General features: G+C 42.5%; 1 protein-coding gene across 1 annotated transcript in view; it reads right to left on the bottom strand.

Annotated features, from left to right (window-relative positions):
• Positions 1 to 3,700: 3,700 nt before the first annotated feature.
• COL26A1 (collagen type XXVI alpha 1 chain) overlaps positions 3,701 to 22,123 on the bottom strand; it is a 151,107-nt gene continuing 132,684 nt past the window's right edge. The window contains exons 8-14 of the mRNA XM_088152346.1: positions 17,471 to 17,563; positions 13,497 to 13,558; positions 12,445 to 12,507; positions 10,004 to 10,048; positions 6,220 to 6,264; positions 4,676 to 4,760; positions 3,701 to 3,858 (exon numbers count right to left, since the gene is read on the bottom strand). Coding sequence (XP_088008472.1) covers positions 3,701 to 3,858; positions 4,676 to 4,760; positions 6,220 to 6,264; positions 10,004 to 10,048; positions 12,445 to 12,507; positions 13,497 to 13,558; positions 17,471 to 17,563 — 551 coding nt within the window. The remainder of the gene's footprint in view (positions 3,859 to 4,675; positions 4,761 to 6,219; positions 6,265 to 10,003; positions 10,049 to 12,444; positions 12,508 to 13,496; positions 13,559 to 17,470; positions 17,564 to 22,123) is intronic.

The following is a 22,123-nucleotide window of genomic DNA, read 5'->3' as shown; positions in this document are numbered from 1 at the left end:
AGCTGCCCTTCCTAATAGAAGCAAGCAAAGCTTTGAGTAATTCTGCACAAAGGCAGAACATGGAGTTGCATCTTCTTGAGATTTCACAAACTTTTCAGATGTCATGGATGAAAAATTTAGGCTAGGAATGTATGATTAATGGCTGAGAATATAGGCAAAACTCTACATATTGCAATTTCAGAAGGATAGCTATGATGTTAGCCTTGTGTAACAAAAAACCCCAAATGTCTAGTGGCAACTTAGCAAATGTATTGTCATATAAACTTTTGTTCATCACAATCTGATCACATCTAATGAAGCAGACTGAGATATACAGAAGCATATGTGATAATAAATTTGCCAATATTTAAGATGCCATGAGATTCTTCATTATTTTTTCCTTGCATGGTAGGAGTGCCACACTATTCTGTGTCTCTGCTTTTGACACCTCTTGGGGTGAACTGAAATCCAATTGGCGAGGCATCCTCCACATTGGAGCTGGAAAAAGCTTTGCCTGAGGAATTTCATGTATTTGTTCAGTTATGAAGGTTATAGGAGCATTGTCAAACTATATATATAATCTCAATAACTGGCAATCATATTGCTACTAGTCCAAATGAACTTTAGTAAAAAGTGAAATAATAAGGAGCGGGAACCTAGAAATCATCTTATGGGTAGGAATTTAGGCACGGCAGAACAACAGATGGTAAACTCTGGCAAAATGAGAATGTTACTGGCTTGATAGACCTTAATTTTGGATTATCAATCACAATAAAGTTACTCAGTATTCATAAATCTAGTTGGATTTGGGGAAGGATAAAGGGAATGTACATACATTCCCTAGAGCTTGGCTCCAAGTGACTATATGGGCCACATCCATATAATATTCTTGCAGCACTTGTTAAGGGGGTAAGCCTGCCTTCTTCTCAGTTGCTTCTTTGACTTCTCAAGAAAGTCTACAGCCCTCAGATTTTTCTGGTGATCTTCCATCTAAGTGCTAACCAGCTCCAATCCCGTTTAGCTTCTCAAGGTCAGTCAAATCTGGCTAGGTGCTACAAATTGGGATAACAGGAAGATTTATATAGAATAATGGTTTTCAGACTGAGTTCAGCTGAGTAATTGAGGTTTCTTGAATGCTTAACGTGGGTTCTACAATTGGAAGGTCAGTAACAGTCTTGAAGTGATCATTAACTACAGCTTACTTCTATTAACTGTCCCCCCTTCCTTGCAATATGAACTTGGGGTGTTTTCTGCAATACGTTCTCCATTCATGCAAAGCAATGATAGGCCCAACAAGCACATTCAGAATTCTTCTTCATGGATTGGGGGTGTGCTCTAGAATGTTATTCCGAGAATACTCTAGAATGCAGCACTGGTTCCATGGCAGACAGGTTACACCACTGGTTTTGCAGACACCTCTAAAATGTTGGTGTCTTTATCACATGAGACTTCTTGGGATCAGGATGTTATTGTAATCACCTGAGATGGATGCCAAATCAAGAACAGAAATAGCACGTGTGTAAAATGTGAAGGATATTTTTAAACGATCATGGAAAGTTCAAGGAACATATTCCAATTGGACATGCGCTCCATCCTCCTGACCTGCAGGACTTCCCAACAGGAGTAAACAGGGGTAAGTCTCTTCAAGCCTTCACTGTTGGACCTACCAATGGAAAAAAACCACCATTATTATATTCTTTAGCTGGGAAAACACATGAATAACAATAGCTTATTGTAGCTGCTGAATGGCCTTTTTCCAAGTAGGCCACCTCAAACTCAGGGCTTCAAGCTCTCATCTTCTTACTCACTCCCAATCCAGGATACTCTTTTCTAAGTGGGCATTCAACTCAATTTCTCCAATGCCCCATTTTCTGTGATTGGATATTGTGTGGGTTCATGATAAACCAAAATATGGACACCTCATTTCTTTAGGGCCCAAGGGCACATCCTGATACACCAATGCCACACAGCGCCCCCAGAGCCTAGAGGCTTCCAGAAGTTGTTACCAATTTGTAATTTTCAGAATGACAAAACACTGGCATCAATAGGGGTGGCATCAGCAGGGAGGTGTCAAATACAGGCAAGGAGGCAAATGCAGCCTTGTGATGCAAGCCCCCACCTCTTTGGACGTGTGCTGATGTTACATGCATGTACGAAGGGTAGGACTTGCATTGCAACACGCCATCTGCCATGTTGGCTTTTGGACCTCCCATGGATGCTGCTGTGATAAGAGGAGGACACAATTAAATTTCATGTCTTTATTAAATGAATGACCAGAAGGTACTCTTTTAAACTCTATTTAATTTTAATGTAATGTAAACAAAACCAAGTTTGACCTTTCTTCCAGTAGCACCCACTCTCTTTTAGAGGGCAGTGCCCAATCTGTCCCTCAGAAGCCAAGGACAGTCCTTGACTTAGAAAAAGATCTGCACCCCTGCTTTACAGATTTTTAAAAAAAAGTAAAACAACCCAAACCATTATGCAGAAAACTACCCCAAAAGGAATCCTGGAAAGGTTCAGATGCTGGAAGGACTTCAATTAACAAGCTGTAGAATGGATACCAGATGGACTTTCTACTGCATGTAGATTCCCTGAGGCTCATAGTGGTGCCAGCCTCGTCTCATTGTCTCAGAAATTGTGCTTCATCAATACGTAGCAGCAGCATCTGTAGGTGGGTGGGGGTGAAGGTGTGTCAGAATCAGCAAGATGGCAGATGGACATCATGACGCAAGCCCCACCCTTAGGGCCATCTTGCTGATTTTAACTCACTGCTGCAGACAATGCTGATATGTAGGATTATTTCAGAGGGAATAGGGATTACAAAATGGCAGTTCCCCCAAAGAAGATAGTTAAATGCTTCTGGCTACTACTCAGCTGTGTGAGCTCTACTGTATGGTAGCCTTTCCTAACCTGGTGCCTCCTAGCTAGGTGGAACGACAATTCCCACCCACCACTATTCTTGGCTGGGGAACATGCTGGGAGGTGCCAGGGTGAGAAAGGCTTCTATGTGTGATGGACAAATGGGGAAACAATAGTGTTTTTTGTCAATCACTTTTAATTTTTTTTTTTTAAGTGAGGTATATTAATTCATGCTTGAATTACTTTGTTTTCCTTTTCTCACCTCTTCTGTTTCTTCTTCTGGGTCATCTCATTTTTCATTTGTAAGACCAAATGTAAGAATTGTCTGGTTTTTATTACTATGTAGGCTGTTCTGGAGCTTTTCAGGCTGAGGGGTGAGGCATAAATTATTTAGATATGTAATAAATAAAAGCAGCATCTACCCACTGAGGGTAAATCTACTTTAGAGATTTAAACAAATTAAATTTCAGTCAAACCCATTCTCCAAGTCAGTCCTTTTCTTGTGCTCACACACAGAGTGGAAAATGGACATTGTAGGAAAAGAGCCATGTTAGTCTATGGTAGCCAAAAAAATCACCAATTCACAAAAGCTTATGCCTTTTAATAAAACGTGTTAGTTAGAAAAGGAGCCACCAAACTCCTTCTGATTTTTGTCAGTAGAAAGTGGGTGAATCAGAACTTTCTCAAATTCCCAACAAATGATTACTCTTTGAAAGACACTGTGGACAGCCAAGGTGGTACCAAAGCCGTTGCTGGACTGGAAGACCTATACAAGAGACCATCTTTCAGCAATACTTCCGCACACATTTGCACGAGCTTGCACAAGTGAAAGGGAGAGGAGAACAGGGACCTTACTAAAGTTTTATTGCCTTCGGTCACTTTTCGCCCTGGGTTTGCTGTCATCCAGAAGTGAAGAAAGGATCTGGTTCGAATGGTGTCGCTTGTTTTTCGTGTTTGCTCGGATCGGGGCGCCCAGGATCACGTCTTGTCCTGAGCCTGCTTCAACGGAAGACAAAGAATCTGAAAACAAAGGAAACCGGGACGGGTGGGTTGTTTAAAAGACAGGGAGGGGGCGGAGGGGAACGCCCTGGCCATGGAGGACCCTCGTCCCCCTGGACAGAGAGATGTCTGAAAGCTTTGGCTGCCTGAGAAACAGAGAAATCAATGGCAGTATATTATAAATAATCAACTGCTATCAAAGTAATCAAAAGCCGGTTTGGGGTAGTGGTCAAAGTGCTGCACTAGAAACTGGGAGACCATGAGTTCCAGTCAGTGATTTTGGGCCAGTCATTCTCTCTCAGCCCAGCCTACCTCACAGGGGTGGTGTTGTTGTGGGGAAAATAAGAGGAGGGAACATTATGTATGCCACCTTGTGTTGCACAAAACACAGGCAGGATAGAAACCTAAAAAAATCATAAATGAATGGTGTTCTGGGCATTTGGCCACTCCTGCTGTACTGCCACACTCAGCCAAAAAGTAAGGGGTTAGGGTTTGCTTTCCAAAAATGAGAAAACATCACCCAAAAAGGGAACACGGCATGGTTTTGCTTAAAATTTGTACCTGCTCATTTCAATATGCAGGTACAAGTGTAGAAATCCATTTTAAAATTTAGGCAGAAATGCAACCCATCGTCGCATAAAAGGAGAAACTGGGTAGCTGAGCTGTATGGTCAAATGTCCAGGGAGTGTGGTTCTGAATAGACAACGATTAACTCTCCCTTCTGATGGACTTTAAACTGGGCTTGCGGCAAACTACCCTTCACGCGGCCCCTCCAAGGAGGCCTGTCATGTAAGGCAAACGGGTCCCTTGAAGGAAATCCAGGTTTGCAGGCACTCACCATGGATCCCTATCATATGTTCTAAAATTAGCACTCTCTCAGCTAAAATCTTCAAGGCCTCTCGCAGTTGTTGGACCCCTTCACCCTACAGAGGAGAGAAAAGGTGAGGGAGAGACAAGAAATTTGTGTATGCTGTCAAACTCAGTTCCCCTTTTACTTTTTTTTAAGCAAACTAAGTATTTCAACAACTCATCCAAGCCTTTTATAGACTGGCTGCATTGTTTCAAAATGGCTGATGCTCTATGGCTGGATTCACCTAGACCTACACACACGCCCGCACACACAGAGACACACGTTGTTTGAAAAATCAGCATAGGAAGAAGGATAGACGACAATCTTGACATGTTATCTTTCTTCTACAAGGAAGTGTTTTGCCATTGTTGATGCTTTCCCTAAGCTTCCACCACAGGTTGATTACAAGCTGCCACTTCAAATTTCACACACCACTCTGAAATATCCATTTATGGCTGTTGTGCAGGACTGGAGAAATTTAAATGATGGCTCATAACCAACCAGAGTTGCTGCTTGTTTGTCTGTGGCTAGGACAAGGATAGAGAAAGGCTTACTTGATAGGCTGTGCCTACCCATTAAGGAACTGGATTCATCTTTGACTGTCAGAACTTCAGGTGAAGGCTGACTCTTCCCAGTCAACCTTAATATTCCAATCCTATTTCTCACTTGATATTTATATTTAATAACATTTGGCATTTCATATCATTTTGTTAGGATCTGAGCAGCTGAGAGCAAATAGGATTTAGAGCTTGACATGCAATGACCAGAAGGTCTGATAACAATACGGAGATACCATACAACGGTGTTTCATATTTAAGGACCAGACCCTGATCCCACATAATGGTGCTTGGGGATTTCTATTGCACCCCACACCTTCCAAGCTCCTGCAAATTTCCATTCTGTTTGCCAAGCTTTTGAACATCTACCTGAAATGGGGCGTAGGAGGTCAACCGGAGGCCCAAACTGAATTGCAATTAATATGCAGAGGGCATCCATTCTCCCTCCTTTTTCCATCTATTTCTTCCACAGAGACTAGAACTTCTGAATTAGTATCTGGAGGTGGCTTGAAAACAGATGCAAGCAACCAAGCCAAAACCTAATTCAGAGAAGATGGTGTACACTGGGTCATTACTTGCTCAGGATGGAGATTTATATTTGGTTTTCAGTGATTGTGAAGAAGCGTTTTTATGAAGTGAATCTGCTACATCAACTGCAGTCCAGTCTGGGGTGGTCTGACTTTGCCATCTCATTTACCACAAGTGGTATCAGATTTAGTCTGTTACAAAAAGAAATCACACACACACATGTACTGCTCTACCACTTGTCAAGGAAAGTCCTCCAGGACATGAAATATTAAAGAATTTCTCCTACTTCCGAGAAGTTTTGCTAAAAATGCTGGTCCTTTTTTGAACTCTGAGAATAGGCTCCTAAACCTGAGATGGCCTTATGAATTCAGTGCTAGATAAATATCACAAAGAGCAGAACAAGGAGAGGATGTTGACATGACACAGAAAAGCTGATTGCATCCTTACATCGGCACCTCTGTCTCCTTCTTCACCTTTCTTACCGGGTTCACCCTAAAAAAAGCAGACAGAATTTGATGTCAAACTGACAATGGTGTCTTTCCAACAGTAATCATGCTAAAAGAGGGGCAGAACCAAAGGAATGCTATGATGGAAGATCATAGTCTGCTTCCACATTCCCCAATCTTGTCTCCTCCTGAAGTGCTGGACTTCAACTCTCAATTCTTATCAGATGTTACCCCAACACTGGTGTGATGGAATGGACTTCTGAAGGCCAGGCTCAGAGAGATAAGCGTGTTCTTAGCCCCAAACGGGAGCGTAGGAAGTTCAAGAAGATGAGGCTGGCAACTCCCTAAGGAATTCACGGTGTTGTGGCTGGCTGCCTTGGGAACTAGGGTTCAGCCTGGGGAGACTGATGTCAGGTTCCAAGAGACAATGTAAATACAGTTCTGTTGTGTTTATTAGCTACAACCTCCAGACAGAAAATCTCCCCAGATTGAACCCTAGTTCCCAAGCCAGCCAGCCACAACACTGTGAATTCCTTAGGGAGGTGCCAGCCTCATCTTCTTGAACTTCCCACACTCCTGTTGGGGGCTAAGAACACGCTTATCTCCCTGAGCCTGGCCTTCAGAAGTCCATTCCATCACAACTGGCTCGAAAAAGCTACCCTATCTTCTCCAAGGAAATCCATTAACTGGCTGAGTTAATGCTATCGGTTGTTGAATAAGACATGGGATGGACAGATCCATGAAACCAAGCAAACCATATTAGGGCTTGCCAGTAATGTTTACGAAGCTCCCTCTGGAGTCAACAGTGGTTGTGGTCAGCTGCTTTAGCACAGGTACACCTGCTTATTGAAAGCAGGTGTACCTGTGCTACACTCCTGGGGCGAGTGTGGGATATGAATTCCATTAACAATACGCATCAGCTTTGATCTCTCCCTGAAATACAGTATCCATTAGTGGTGTGCTTTAAAATTATCTCCTGGCCCACCCAAGAAGCGGCTCTCCACAAACAAAAGCCTTGTTGGATTAAAAACAGAGGGTTGGCTTGAGTAACAGGACGTTCCAGAAGAAACTTGGCTCTGATGACCGTCCTTGAGAAACTCTGAATGCAAAGGATGGAAAGAGACTTTGCCACTGAAAGAGGCAGAAAGATAACATACTGGGAGAAGTTATAAAAAATAACAATGGAAGAATCGGCTTTTGCGTGGTTTTTCTATGTGTCTTAGTTCAGGCCTCCCTAATCCAAGGGCCTCTGGATGTGTTCAAACTACAAATTCCAGAGTTCCAGCCACTGTAGTTCTGGCTGAAGTGATAGGAAAAAAATCCTAAATATCCTAGCCATAAATAGATTTCCTTTTCTTTCTTGTGCCTTCGAGTCAGTGTTGACTACTGGCAACTGCCTGGACAAGTCCCTGGAGTTTTCTTGGCAAGATTTCAGAAGTGGTTTGCCATTGCCTCCTTCCTAGGGCCCAGAGAGAGTGACTGGCCTTGTGCCTAAGGCAGGACTAGAATTCACAGTCTCTGGGTTTCTAGCCTGGTGCCTTAACCACTATACCAAACTGGCTCTCATAAAGAGATGTTAATAGTTATAAAGATCTGATAAAGGGCACAGACTAGTGCCCTCTGCTCCCCTAACGTGACTCTTTTCTCTTACCCCAAAGGCACTTAATCAGGCGCAGAAGATTAGCAGTGGGTAAATAATGGCAAAGAGCAGCAGTGATGAGCAGTGGGGCTTAGCCCAATGCTAAGAAAAGAGGCAACAGTTCAAAGGACAGGCAAAGCTTGCTATTTTCAATTCCACAATGCCTCTGGGCCCTGACTGGGGGAAATGCATGGCTAATGCCACTGTCTCTTAAAAAAAAAAAAAAATTCTGGTATTTGGGACCCAGGCACTGACCCATAGCTTTGGGCTCTGACACAGAGCTTGTAGGAACTGTTCCTTTTTTTTTTTTTTTTTTTGCAACGGTGTCATAGTGGTTGGTGAGTTAGAGTTGCACTTGGGAAGTGAGACTGAAGTAGTTTTAGTGGAAGTGAGATGGACGTGGGGAGATGGTGGGAGAAGAAGAAAAGAACAGAAGACAGCTGAAAGCTGGGTGATGCAGGCAGTGGGGTAAGTGTGGAGAGGAGCTGGACAAAGAACCAGGTTTGGCCAACTGTGCCAGCCAGGGATGGCTGGCAGGTTCATGGCAGTCAAGAAGATCATGGCTCAGGAACGGGCAGCACAAGAGGAAGAGGAAGGCCAAATAAGAGACCCACCGATACAGTGGGATTGGAGACTGTGACAGAACTGGAAGTGGAAAGCAAAAGAGAGAGGCTGAGAGCAGATCATACAGGAGACTGAGATGAAGACTGACATGGACTCATTTGGACTGAAGAAGTCAGCTGGAAAGGGAAAGAAAGAACAGAGGGGACAGAGTGGGGGAAAAGTGGATAAGAGATGTGGCAATCAGAATGGTATGGATGGAAGAAGAGAGATGTGAAAGAAAGTAAGCCAGATGGTTAGAGAATTAGCCTAGTGCTGAAAGGAACAGTGTGGGACAATGAAGATTATCAGGTGATCCAGAAAGAGAATGGAGGAAGAGCAAAGGACCCTGACAAGTGGTCAGTGGACAGTGAGAGCGCGATGGGGACTTAGATTAATGGTCCAGAGAGGAGCTAACATTTTGGAGGCCAGCACTAGAGCACTGGCCTAAGGCTGCAACCAGTCAGTGAATACAAGCCATGCGGTCTGAACTGGAGACCTTGGGCAACTGCTATAGGTCCTTCGGGAGGGTCTTGATAAAGATGGGGACTGGATGGAGCCACAGAGGAACAGGTGCTACATAATCCATGCATATCAATTAACCTGGAAATCTCAAAAAGAAGATGCTGGCCTAGATGGGACAGGAAAGGGGTTAGCTCACCTAACTTGGGGGAACCTGGGAGTGGGGTGGCCTAGGACTCCTGGTGCCCCAGTTAGAATGAGTAGTGGGAGAATAAAGTCACAGGAAATTTTAAAAAATGGGTGGAATGAGAGTGAAGAGAGGAGCTGGTGGGAGCAGAAGTGGACTGACACCAAGGGATTGGCAGAGTGGCTATGTCAAGTACACACCAGATGGATACGGAGTGGGAATGGAAGGATGTATGAATGGAATAGGAATGAATGTGAGCTTGGCGGGGGGTGCTGGTTGGGACTCCTGCAGCTGGGAGGGGAAACAAGGAAGAACTAAGAGGAGGCAGTATGGAGGGTGAACGTTTGAAGTAGTGATGGGTTGGGGAGAAGAACTGGGCAGACCATTAGAGGAGAAGGGTGATAGGCAGATACTCTTCTCTCTCCCAGCTCAGCATCCTCAACCCAGTGCCTACGTGACCAAATTGTGGGTTGTCTCAGCATCAAACTATTGCCAGTTCTGTGTAGAATAATAACATCCATGTTTCTGACTTGGCATGTATTACCAAGACTTGGCTGGGGAGAGAGGCAATGTGACCCTCCCTGAAACCTATCTCACTGAGCGTCAGATCCCACATCAGGTTTAGGAAGTGGGGTAGCAAAGAGTGCCTGGGACAATTTGGTTGTGACCAAGGGTCATGCTACAGAGGTGACTAGCCTGTTTCTGATGCTGGTGCAGTGGGACAAGTGAGGGATCCTGCTTAGGCACTTCCCATCTTGCTCCATGGCACGGTCCCTACCTGATCCCCTGGAGCTTATTGGAAGGTTGGTGATGGTGTAGCCTCAGCTGGTGGTGCTGTGGTGCCTTGGGTGAAGATTAACCCACAAACATACATGGACACACAAATAAATCACTTACAGGAAAACCCTTAATGCCTCTTTCACCAGTCTGCCCCGCTGGCCCCTGTCAGAAGTAAAATCAGTTAATGGGAAAATTCAGCTGCTAGGTTAGTAGCTCAAGCAAGTTAGAGAGGAAGCATTTTGCCAGCTAACTTGTTTGCCAGGCTACTTCTGAGCACAATTCAAAATACCAGTGATTAATTTTAGAGCCAGAAGTGGTGAGAAGGGCTAGATTAGAGAAGGGACAGATGAGCATCTGGATGTAGGTCTTGGGCAAGAATTTTGACCAACATTAAATGAAACTGATTAAATGTAGTGAGATACCTTTTAGAAAAAGGAATAACAAAGGTTTTTTGAACAAAATCTGGGATGCTTTTACTTATTTATTTGTATTATTGTTCTTGTTATGTTCTTATACTGCGAATTACTATGGTCTCAGGGCAACTGACAATAAAAACTTCAAACAGACTTCAAACAGACTTAATAAAAATACTAAATTTACATGTAAACATTAAAATCCAACAAAAATTAAAAGTCTGCTCAAAACTTATGTTTATAAGGCCTTTTAAAATGCCAAACAAGTGGATTTCAAGATCTGAAGAGACAGCGCATTCCAGACACTAATGGCAGCTATAGAGATAACTCCTTGGAAAATTATTATTGCTGCTGCTGTTGTTGTTATATTTTTATCTGCCTTCTTTACATATAACTCAAGGCGGCAAACATATCTAATACTCCTTCCTCCTCTTATTTTCCTCACAACGACAACAACCCTGTGAGGTGAGTTGGGCTGGGTGGCCCAAGGTCACTCAGCCAGCTTTCATGCCTAAGTGGGGCCTACAACTCACAGTCTCCTGGTTTCCAGGCCAGCACCTTAACCACTAAATTGGTGTGATGTAGAGGAACATACAGGAATTGGTCCTCAGACCTGTTGGCCCTAATGCACATTGTATTTTGTTCTGATATGTATGGGGATCAATACATTACAATGGCATTGGCTGTTTTTCCATATTGACCAATGGAAGAACAGAAGTTCTTCTGTTCAGAATCTTCTTTCAAGCATCTCCTGGGAAAATACATTTTCCCAGCTTATTTGGGGGATGCTTCACAACTGGGGCAAGAGGAGGTTTCTGCCCACCCAACTGATTTTTAATGGCATAGCCTGAGGTCCATCCTCAACAGTCCCTAAGGCTGCCCTGCCTTTAACAAGAGCTTATGGAGGTTTTGAAGCTACCCCCTTTCTGGTCAGTCAGCAGAGATCTACAGAACTACAGAGAGAAACAGTGAAAGAGAAAGAGAGAATAGGTTAAGGGCCCATCTGCCTGAAGAACAGTTTTTTCCCACATGAGTTTGCCTGAAGTACCATTTTTCATCTGAGGCCCTTCTCCTGATGTCATAACATCTCAAGTACACCAAAGTATACCTGTCATTAAATGTATTATAGGTCTGTCAGTAAATGCACTGTGGGACCAAACTATATCTGATGGTAAATGTACCACTGTATTGTATAAGACGGTGCTATAATCCAGATTCAAAGGGGAAGTGGTGATTTGGCACGCTTGGAGGTATTTACCTAACACCAGTTGGTAAGTTCTTAAAGAAGTGTACTTTTTTCTGGGCTCACAGTACCCCAGGAAAAGATGTGTTTCATGTAATGTGGTGTCAACAAGTACAGTGTGCACATTCAAGTGGACTCCTGATCACCTCTTCCCCTTTGAATCTGGATTGTTGCATTGCCACAATATTTAATATTCCTTTTTGAAAATTTCATCCTAGCTCTTGAATATGCACTGGAATTAAAGCTCCCAGTGGAACCAAAGGCAGCTCCCCTTGCATTGCAGATAGTGATGATGGGAATGGCTTCAGATGCTAACATCATATGGCTACCAAATAGCCAACAGTATGGAGCTGGCATGTAGGCCAGCACTGTATGGAGTTAGTCAGCCCAATAACACAATTGCACCATCCAACATGAGGGGTTCCTACAGGAAACATCTTTGATGCCAGCAAGACTTCCTCCTCACTCTTTTAATTAAAAAATGGAACCCTGGCTCTTTACAAGAACAACAACAGCCTCCAATTTCATCTTTATTTCCATAAATGCTTCTGGGCCTCACGTGAGCCCCACTGGAATTCTTAGGAAATGGAAACAGAAGACCTACAGCCTTGTGTTTCATTCAGAAGTAGATCTACTTGCTCAGATTTTTTAAGAGGTCAATTAGGGTAATATGGAGCACTTTGAGGAAGGGGTAGGGGAAGGAACCCTTATGTGAGCAGGCAAGCCAATCAGCCATTTTGCGAGAGTGCCCACAACACACTTCCAAAATTCCAATAGTGCCCATTGACTCAAACGTTGGCCCGAACTTTATCATGCATGTTTTTAATGTATAAAAGGGATTTGGTGAACCCCACCTGTCTTCGGTGATCTGTAAAATGACACAAATCTAAAAATGGGCTTACCCTTTCACCTCGATCACCTTTTGGGCCCTTCAGCCCAGGCTGTCCAGGGGAACCAGGAATGCCCTGATGGAAAGCAAAGGCAGTAGAAGTTACATTGCTTATGAACAACTGTAATCTCTGGGGGATCCTTCAGCAATCATTATGTCACATGTCATTCTTGTGGGATGGAACAACATTTAAAATCAAGGTCAAGCTTAGTTAATAAAAGGCAGTTTAAGGTACTACGGGGCCCAGCACTGTCCCTGGGGTGTGTGTATGTGTGCGAGAAAACAAACAAAATGGTGGACGCAGCATTGTGACCCAAGCTCTATCTCTTTGTAGGTGTACTGTTAATAAACAGGTAGAACCAATTCTGTGTCTGCCATCTTGCCTGCTTTATTTATTTAATATCTTTCATTTTGTAACAAAACAATCTTTGATCTTAAAAAAAAGAAACTAAAACAAATACTAACTAAAAATGCAAAGTAAGAAGGAAAAGAAGAAGAACCTATCTTATATTTTATACTTATCAATAGTCACTGGTTTACCAATGAATTTGCTACTATAATATAAACAATACAAGATATTATGGTAAGATATCACAGAATCTCGACCATAACAACACATATTGCTGCATCCTTTGATAGGTAGAAAATATTACCTTTTGCAAAACAGATCACACGTTTATCTTGTCCGGTTTTACCATGCCCTGCAGACACGGTTGCACCTACCTATGACATCTATGTTACAAATGCTGACTTGTTTGACACATCATGTGTTTTTTTTAGCCTATCTTTAGAACAGATAACAAGCAATCCTTCAGCACTGCAGAGAAAGTAACTATATGGGTTATACCAGAGATGCATGACCCTTGAGTTGTACAGTACATAATTTTACATTTTGAACTATCACGTGTGGTGCAGAAAGGCAAAATCAGGGACACTAAGGCTATTACGACCTTGCCTCTTTTCAAAAAAGAAATGGTAATGGTAATGTTTTTAAAGCTTAGGAAAAAAATTCACCTTAATTTGACCTGAAAAGGTTCAACAGGTGGGAGAAAATGGTTTGCCTACCTGTACTCCAGGTGTTCCCATTGGCCCTGGTGCCCCTTTAGGACCTGAAGATCCAGGTGGGCCTGGTGAAAAATGGATTAATATATTTAAGGCATTTTCATATCACTTTCCAATAAAAAAAATCTTGAACCACTATGAGACCACTATGAGAGAGAGAGATGAGAAAATTAAGGCACAGGTTTTTTTAAAGGAGTGGATTATGAAGAACGTTATGTGGATTCTGATGCAAATACCTTACTGAATTAAAAGTGGAAAGATTCTAGGTTTTCCTCAAGCCAATGGCCGCCTGAAATGGTTGGATTACAAATTCCATCATTCCCAATTGCCATGAGTGTCTTAGCTGATATAATGTAGGCCTTTTGTCCAATGTACCTGGAGGCATCACTCTGAGGAAGATTCTTAAATCATCAACCAGGGCCCATCTGTCTGTTCCTTTTTGTTGGAGAGGAAATAAAGAAGATCCCAAAGAAGGGGTCTTTTGGCCTCTCACTTGGATGCCACCTTATCCCCCAAGTGACAGATGAAAACTATTTTATTCTCTTTAGCCTTTAATTTCACTCATTTGCAATTATTTAGCAATTGCAAAAATAAACCAACTTGAGAAGTCAGTTTATTTCTGCAATTCTGGAACAAGTTTTGGCAAGAAGTAGTAGCACAGCCAAGCTCTTTTTATTTTTAAAAAAGGGTGACAAACAGCCTGAGCAAGAAAGTGGTGATTCAGTAAAGACCTCAGAATGAGTTAGGGTTAGGGAGATTTACTGGGGAATTCAGAGGTATTTTATGGGCTGGGGGTGTTCAGCCTGAACAAAAGTTTACACCTCAGATTTGTTTTGATTTCCAGCTGAAAAACAGCAGGAACCTACGTTATGATTTTCTTTGCAATTTTCTACTGAAATCTGATGGATTCAGGGTTGTCTGGACTCCTTCCTTGTTTTAACCACCAGTGCCAAGAGTTGAACCTTGAGAGTTTCTGCAAGCAAAGCAGGTGCTCTTCTCCTGAACTGGCGACAGATCTAGACTCCACCTACATAACCTGCCAGGCATAATTTTGGATCCAGCTTCCAAATCTCTGCCCTAGAGAATTCTTGTGACTCCAGACAGGCTAGATCTTCCCGCCGTCTCTTTCCTAACTAGCGCTGAGTCCTTCCTGGCATGCAGCAGCTCCGTGCTTGGCAGAAGGAGAAGACTCATTTGGGCTGATCTGCTTGTTAATGCTGCATCGTTAAGGGATTGCCTTCAAATGGCTTTACCCTACCTGAAAAAAAAGGAGGAGGGAGCGATATAATTTCTTCCAGACGCCGACTATTAATTACACTTGCCGATCTTTGGGGAGAGGGGGGGACTGGCATGGGCTCCTTCCAAACTTAGCCTTAATTGTTTCAGTTGAAACCCCCATGAGCTCCAGACGCTCACCAGGGCAATTGAATCTGCCTCCATAATTAATGCAACCCTCATATATCAAAGTCTGGGATGAAATGAGCTGAAGGCTTGATGCAGGAATGTGGTAATAAGAGAAAGAACTTCTTGTCATCCTGATGGGAGGTCACTTTTGAGTGCCTCTGCTATAGACAAGCCACTTAAGACAATTCCTTAAAAAAAAAAGAAAGAAAGAAATGTACATTAAAATTAGAAGTACATGCCAGTCTAATGGAAGGAAGAGCTTTTTAATCTAATTCCCAATTGTTGGATGGATAGAAAAATTTGCTGTCACCTGTCACTCTATGATCCTTCTCTCCCCTTCCTTTGACTGAGGGTTGGGCATTTTTCGGTAGCCAGAGACAGTTCACAATTGTTACAGTTTGAGTGGGGTGAGAGTTTCAGGAGTTGGGCAAGAAGGCAAAATGGGTGCGATTGGAATTACAGTCTTCAGGAAATTGGAGTTTTTCTTTTTTCTTTTCTATATGTAAAGCAGTCATGGGCCAGCCATAGCTCACAGCTGCGAATGATTCCACAAGACCCATTTTTGTAGCCAGTCAGCCTCAAAGAGTATGCCACTGAAATTTGGCAGTAAAATGGCACTTTACTTTGGCATTTTATTTTTTTTGCCTTTTTTTATAAATTAAGTCCTCAAATACATGGGTTAAGACTCTGGCAGGCTTAAAGCATGTGCTTTGTGCAAGAATCCCTCCAAACTGATAAAAGAAAGCCCCCCCCCCATGTGTCCCTCTCAAAGGAAACTGCAAAAGAAATTTATTCATCCTTACTATAAAACAGGGAGAGGGAACATTTTGGGTGTCAGTTGTACATTTACAGTGCATACCCATAAAATTGCTGCCACAGGAGTACAAATGACCGGACCCAATTTTATAACCATTTTTACGATGGTTGTTAAGCAAATCACTGTGGTCATGAAGCAAATCACATGGCCATTAAACAAGTCACATGGTCGTTAAAATGAATCCAATTTCTTGAATGGACTTTTTTGCTGGAATTCGCTTCACATGATTTGCTTAACGGCCATCCTAAAAAAGGTTGCAAATCGTGATCACGTGACTGTGAGGGGGGGGTACAATGGTTTGTGATGGTTGTACGTGCAAGTACAGGCTGTAAAGCACTTTTTCCAAGGTTGTTGTAACTTTGAATCGTTGCTAAATGAACAGTCACTAAGCGAGAACTACCTGTACAGCAAAGAACGATCGTGTTAAGAGGCCAGTACTTGGCTTTGCTGCATGCTAGTTTCCTATTTTATTCTGTTTATTTTACAAAAACCCTTTTAAAAAATCAGATGGGACAGGAAACCTGGTCAGTCTGAGTTCATGCTGGAGAACATGGATATCATATTATCTACTCCTTATGTAAAGCTGATTTTAAGTTTTCATAGGCTTCCCACCTCAAAATCTTTTAATTTCTAATGCAGTAAATACTGATAGATGTAACCTACATAAACCAAAGCTCTCTGAGGTCCTCAATCATGGTTAAGAATGTAAAGGGATCCTGAGTCCAAAATGTTTGAAAACTACTGCCATAGAGCGTAGAAAGTAGGCAGATAAACAGCTGTGAAAAGGTTTTAAAATTTGCTATTCATGGTGATGGTGACAGTTGTCAACCCTTCGAGGTAACCAAGTCAGGAAACCAACTGCACATGTTTGACTGGAACTCTGCTTTGTTGATATAGGCTGTAGAAACAGTACAGTCAGATTGAGTTTCTTGCTAATGCTTCCCCCCCCGCCCCATTTCCTCGGTTTAAAATATGCTTTATTTTTAATGGATGCTGCAGAGTTTCTCCAAGATCATCTTGGTGGGGACTCCAACTCCCAGAATCCCCCAGTTTCTATTCCCTTTGATTCTCTAAACCAGTGTTTCTCAACCTCAGCGACTTTAAGAGGTGGGGACTCCAACTCCCAGAATCCCCCAGCCAGCTGGCTGGGGGATTCTGGGAGTTGGAGTCCCCACCTCTTAAAGACGCTGAGGTTGAGAAACACTGCTCTAAACAAATGGGACTGCTCCATCTGTAACAGAGGCCCCAGATTGGTGGGATACATGTGGATTTTTGAGAACATATATCGAACTCATGTGGCTTCTGGGATGGGGGAGACTTCATAGTTGCCGTTGGGCAGAAAACTAGTTTGCCACTTTACCAGAATGAGATTTGAGATCCCTTCTACCCCCCTCTCCACTTCTCTACTAGGATGGCTCTTTAGTCTCTCTGCTTAACTTGGTCTCCTTGGGGGGGTATACTTCCAAACAAAGCCCCAAGTTGCAACTGTCGTATTTTTATTATCTAAGAACACTTCTGCAGTTGGATTGAGTCCCAGAAGCATTCTTGGCAATCAAGGTGATCCTTGAAGCTGCCACTTTGTTTTGCTTCCAATTTATTTTTCCAACTCGGACACAGACAGACAGACAGACAGAGGGATGGATGTAAAAAAAAAAAAAAAATCAGGTGTGCCAAGCAACAATGAGAAGCGATTATCTTGGAGTGTCTTAAACACCATTGTTGCTCTTTTCCTGTTTCCATCAATCATCTGCCTCACCTGGCAGCCCAACGGCCCCTGGTGCCCCACGAGGTCCTGGTAAACCAGCCAAGATGGTGTCAATGACAGTAGATGCTAACTGTGGCTCTCCATCTGTGTGAGCAAGAAAAAGAGGCAAGAAACCATCGTACTGGTTAAATTATGAAATGCCCATTATTTTGTGCCATCTGGTGATTTCCTTTGCAGACTTATACATCGGCAGAGTTGGACGGTCATTCAGTTCAGTTCCTGTTCAGTGCAAGTTTTACTGTACGGTACAGGATGGAGCCACAGCATCTCTGACTGTTTGCTGTCTGGCCTCCAGGGAGAAGCAGCCGTGCACTTCTCCAGACAGTTATTTGCATTGTCGATCATCTCTTACTATTAGAATAAGAATTTCTCCTAACATTGAGCCAAAATCTGTTCCCTGTAATTTGCCTTTAATTGGTTCTAGCCCTACCCTCTGGTGAAACAAAGAACAAGTCTGAACAATACTTGAGTAATTACTAGCATGCCTCTTTTCCACTTTTCCATTCGTTTCTTGTCCTGCAAGTTCACCCCATCTTCATTCTGTTTTTTCTGAATTCTGGCTTAAAAAAAAGAACATCCAACATTCATTTCCAAAATTGGTCAAAGAGGCAACAGTCCCTTTGACCCATCTGCAACTTTTCTCTATACTCAGTTATGGATCTGCTGGTGTCTACTAATAAAAGATTTCAAAACAGTGTTTCTTCTGCAATCCTACGTGATGGTGTCAAATTTTTCTTTTAATGTAGTATCCAAGTAATACACTCTACAACTCTCATGTTCTACTAAAATACTGAACTGTCTTACAACTTTGTACTATCACATTAAGACTGCTGGTTCCCCTTGTTCCTGCAGCATTATATCAAAGTGTAAAAGAGGTCCGGTTTTTTAAAAATGAGCAAAAGGAACCTTACTGCTGGAGGTATTCCAATTTTTAATGTTTTTTTAATAATATGTCTGTGTGTGTGCTGAAGCCAATAAATGCTGAAAGAACACCCAGTCTTGCTGTGCTCTCTTATTCTCCTGAATATCTCCCTGTGGTCTTGGCCCTTCTGGTTTATTTACTGACATTTCAGCAAGGAAGCTAAGGATGACTGAAATGGGGACAGTCACATTAAATAGCAAACAGGCCAGAAAAAGGATGATGAACTAGACAAAATACTGCCTTTGTGTTTTCCCTTATTTATTTCTCCTTTTTAAAAGTAACCATGAACATTCAGGGAAAGTATCATTCTTCCTTTCTCTCCCCTTTCCAGACTGAAATCTTCAGTAGTGTTGGAAAGAGAGCATTGGAGAGAGATAAGTTAAGATCAACTGTAGAAAATAAAATAGTTAAACATGTATGTGAAAAGAAACAGGGACACAGCTCATGGATCCAAGAGAGGAATTTATAGGGTCTTAGGAGCAAAGTAAAACAAAGGTCTGAGCCCATGAGATGTATATACTGAGATGGCCAGGCCATAGGCAGTACAACAACTCCCAAGGTCAGCTTTCTCCAACTTGGTACCCCTTCAGATGTATTGGAACCACAACTGTCACAATTCTTCCTAGCCTTTGGGCACACTGCCTGGACTCTACTAAGAAATCCTTAAATCAGGAGTCAACAACTTCTTCAAATAGCACATAGTATCATGCTTCCCTGAATTTAAAAATTAAAAATGCCAAACTCGTATAAGATCTCATGTCTGAACAGAGACTTTTCAAGATTTGACCGTATCAGGAGAAAGTGGGTGGTATTATTATTGTCATCACCATCACCATGATCATCATTATGGTCCTTGACCACCATCTAGTGGCACTGGAGGTGCTGCAAAACCAACCTATTCCTTCTGCTCCTAAGTAACAAAAGAGTAATGTACCAGTACTGATCAGGAGATGCCAGTTTCAACATTTTAGTTATTGAGGATTATGAAGTAGAGTAGAACAGGTCAACAAGTGCAAATAAAAAGAAGAAATCTGTATAGGACAGGCCCATTCATCCTGCAAAGTACTGAAGCCAATCAAAGAACGAGTTAAACTATTTGAGCTACTAAAAATAGTATTTTCCCTTTATTCTTCTGGCAACACAAAGAAGCAACGATTTAAGCCACAGAATTTTGGTCAAATCCTGTGAAGTGATGTGGTTTGAACTGACTTGAGGTGGTACCCTCCCAGCTACAGCTGGCATCAAAAAGTTGTCCACTTTCTCAACCCAAGATAGTTTAAAAGTGCTTTTCTCTAGACTGGTCTTCTCATACTGGATGCCCTGGAATTCCCTGGCAGTAGAAACTTCTCACACTAATGGCTCAGAATGATGGGAGCTTAGTCCCAATACACCTGGATTGCTCCTGGTTGGGGAAAGCAAACAGCACAATTAGGAAGCCAGCCTCCTGCAGGAAATCTCTGAAAAACAGGTTGGTTCAGGGTTAGGAAGACAGAAAAACTATTGATGTTTTTGAGCTTTGGTGTTGGAGAAGACTCCTGAGAATACCACGGACAGCCAAGAAAACAAACAAATGAATCCAGAGTTCTCATTCAAGGCACAAATGACAGGCTCAAATGATCATACTTCTGACCCATTATGCAAAGATCTAGTTCCCTTGAGAAGTCCACAATGGTACGAAAGGTGGAAGGAAAGAGGAGAACAGGACAACCAGCAGCAAAGTGGATGGACTCAGTTACAGTGGGAATGGATGTCCTGTTGGAAGACCGAAAAGACCAGGTTAGGAACAGGGCTTCATAGAGAAAATTTATTTATGTGCTTGCTAAGAGTTGACACCATCTTGATGGCACATAATTGTAGTCACCAGGGTTTTTAAAGTCATCTTTCCTCCATTAGCTAGGTTCTGCTTCCCTCTGCTGTCGGTAATCTGGAGCTGCACCTCAAAGGTTTTGCAACAGGTTCTGTAAAGCATAGGACTGCTTCACAAAGTTAGTTTCACCCCCCTGAGAAGAGCTAATCTGAAAGCTGATGAACGAGACAGCTAAGACCAACTTTGCAGACAAAAGGACATGAAACAGAAATGGCCAAGCAGTTCTGGATAGAAACCCACAAGCAGCAGGACACAAAAGTTATAAAATAAATAAATTCAAATACTTGAAAGGATGTAACACAGGAGATCAAGATCTGTTCTCTAAACTGTTCCAAAGTACAGTTCACAGAATAATGAATTTAATTTGCAGGAAGACAGATTCCAGTTAAATATAAGACAACACTTCCTAACAGTAAGGGCGGTTTGAAACTGGAACCAATTATCTAGAGAGATGGTGGGCATGTATTCAGGGATTTGTGGTTTTTTATAAGGAGACATTGAACATCTCTCTGGAATGTTTTAATTTGGATTCCTGCACTAAAGAGGGGTTGGATCTGATGGTCCAAGTGTCCCCTTCCTGCTCTAGGTTTCTATCAAATCTGGAATTTCCATTTGGGTAATGCAGGGACTCCATGAATTAATAATGTCAACACTGGTCTTAGATTTTCAATACTTTTGTAATCAGTTGTTAGCCGCTTTGAATATCCAAATCCAAAAAATAAAATGGAGGATATAAGTTGAATAAATAAATAAACAATAAAATAAAATGGGGCACGCATTAAATAAATAAATAAGTGCATAGAATAGACAAGAATTTGTCTAATCCCCTTTTAGAGCTGCTTATGCAAAGTTTCATGGATACATTCAGGGCTGGCCCAACTATTAAGCAAACTAGAGCAGTGTCAGCCCCACTAGGCAGATCAGGCCAAGAAATCCACTCCACAGAAATAACTACCTTTATTTAGATCGGCTATAGTAACAGAATCTTGCAGGTCTGATTGTGCTAGACCTCTTCCTCCTTCTTATGGTTAAGTGAATTATGCCCCTTTTGCCTAGGCAGCAGCACCTTCAAGGTCATCTTCCTTACCCTGTACTCTCAAGAGGCAGACAGGGACAGACAGAGAGTTAGGGCCAAGCTCTATCTTCTCAACCTGCTGCAAGTGCTTTATTGCACCTAAGGCTTTCTAGAATAGTTTGCCACCCCAGGCAACTGCCCAAGCCATATTGCTCTGAGAGAATCCTTCTAGAGACATCTTGAGAGGTGGCTGTCACATCTGCCTGCACAGGCAGACGTTCTGGATACCTCACAAGGTGTGCTTCAGAGGCCGGCTGGGTGCTGAAATGGAGGATCAAAGTGGTCTTCCTGTTGATGGAATGGGCAAATGAGAGGGAAAAGGGGGAATCATGGCTGGTGCTCCTCCCACCCAAGAGTCCTCCTCAACAACTTTTAAGGTGTACAAGTACAATCATATTTTTCTATATCTGTCCTGAATGACTGATATTGAAATGGATATGTTACATAGTCTCTCTTTCTCTCTGTCATATGTCTACCACCCCTCGGTCACAGGGGCGAGGAACATGTGGCCATCAAGACAGCCTTGAAACCCAGCTTTATTTATTAATTGATTATTAATCAAATGTATATAGCCTCCCATCTGCCAAAGGAATTCTGAGCAGCAAACACAGACAAAAACAAAATCCAAATTTACAAACAGTTAAGAAAAATCAGGTTGAAGCTCCTAAAAAGTAACATATCGAGGCATACCACCTACCTGTCAGTCAGTGGACAGGATGATAGGTACTTTAGGCCAACATTTTCTGGATGGCCACCATCCCCTCCCCCATAGCTTTCTTT

This window comes from Python bivittatus, unplaced genomic scaffold (genome assembly GCF_059951505.1).
Source record: "Python bivittatus isolate LINGU-HERP-01145 unplaced genomic scaffold, Pbiv_v1 ctg000690_np1212, whole genome shotgun sequence".
Lineage (NCBI taxonomy): Eukaryota > Metazoa > Chordata > Lepidosauria > Squamata > Pythonidae > Python > Python bivittatus.
Note: the sequence above shows the minus strand (reverse complement) of the source record. Positions and strands in the feature narration are given on the sequence as shown.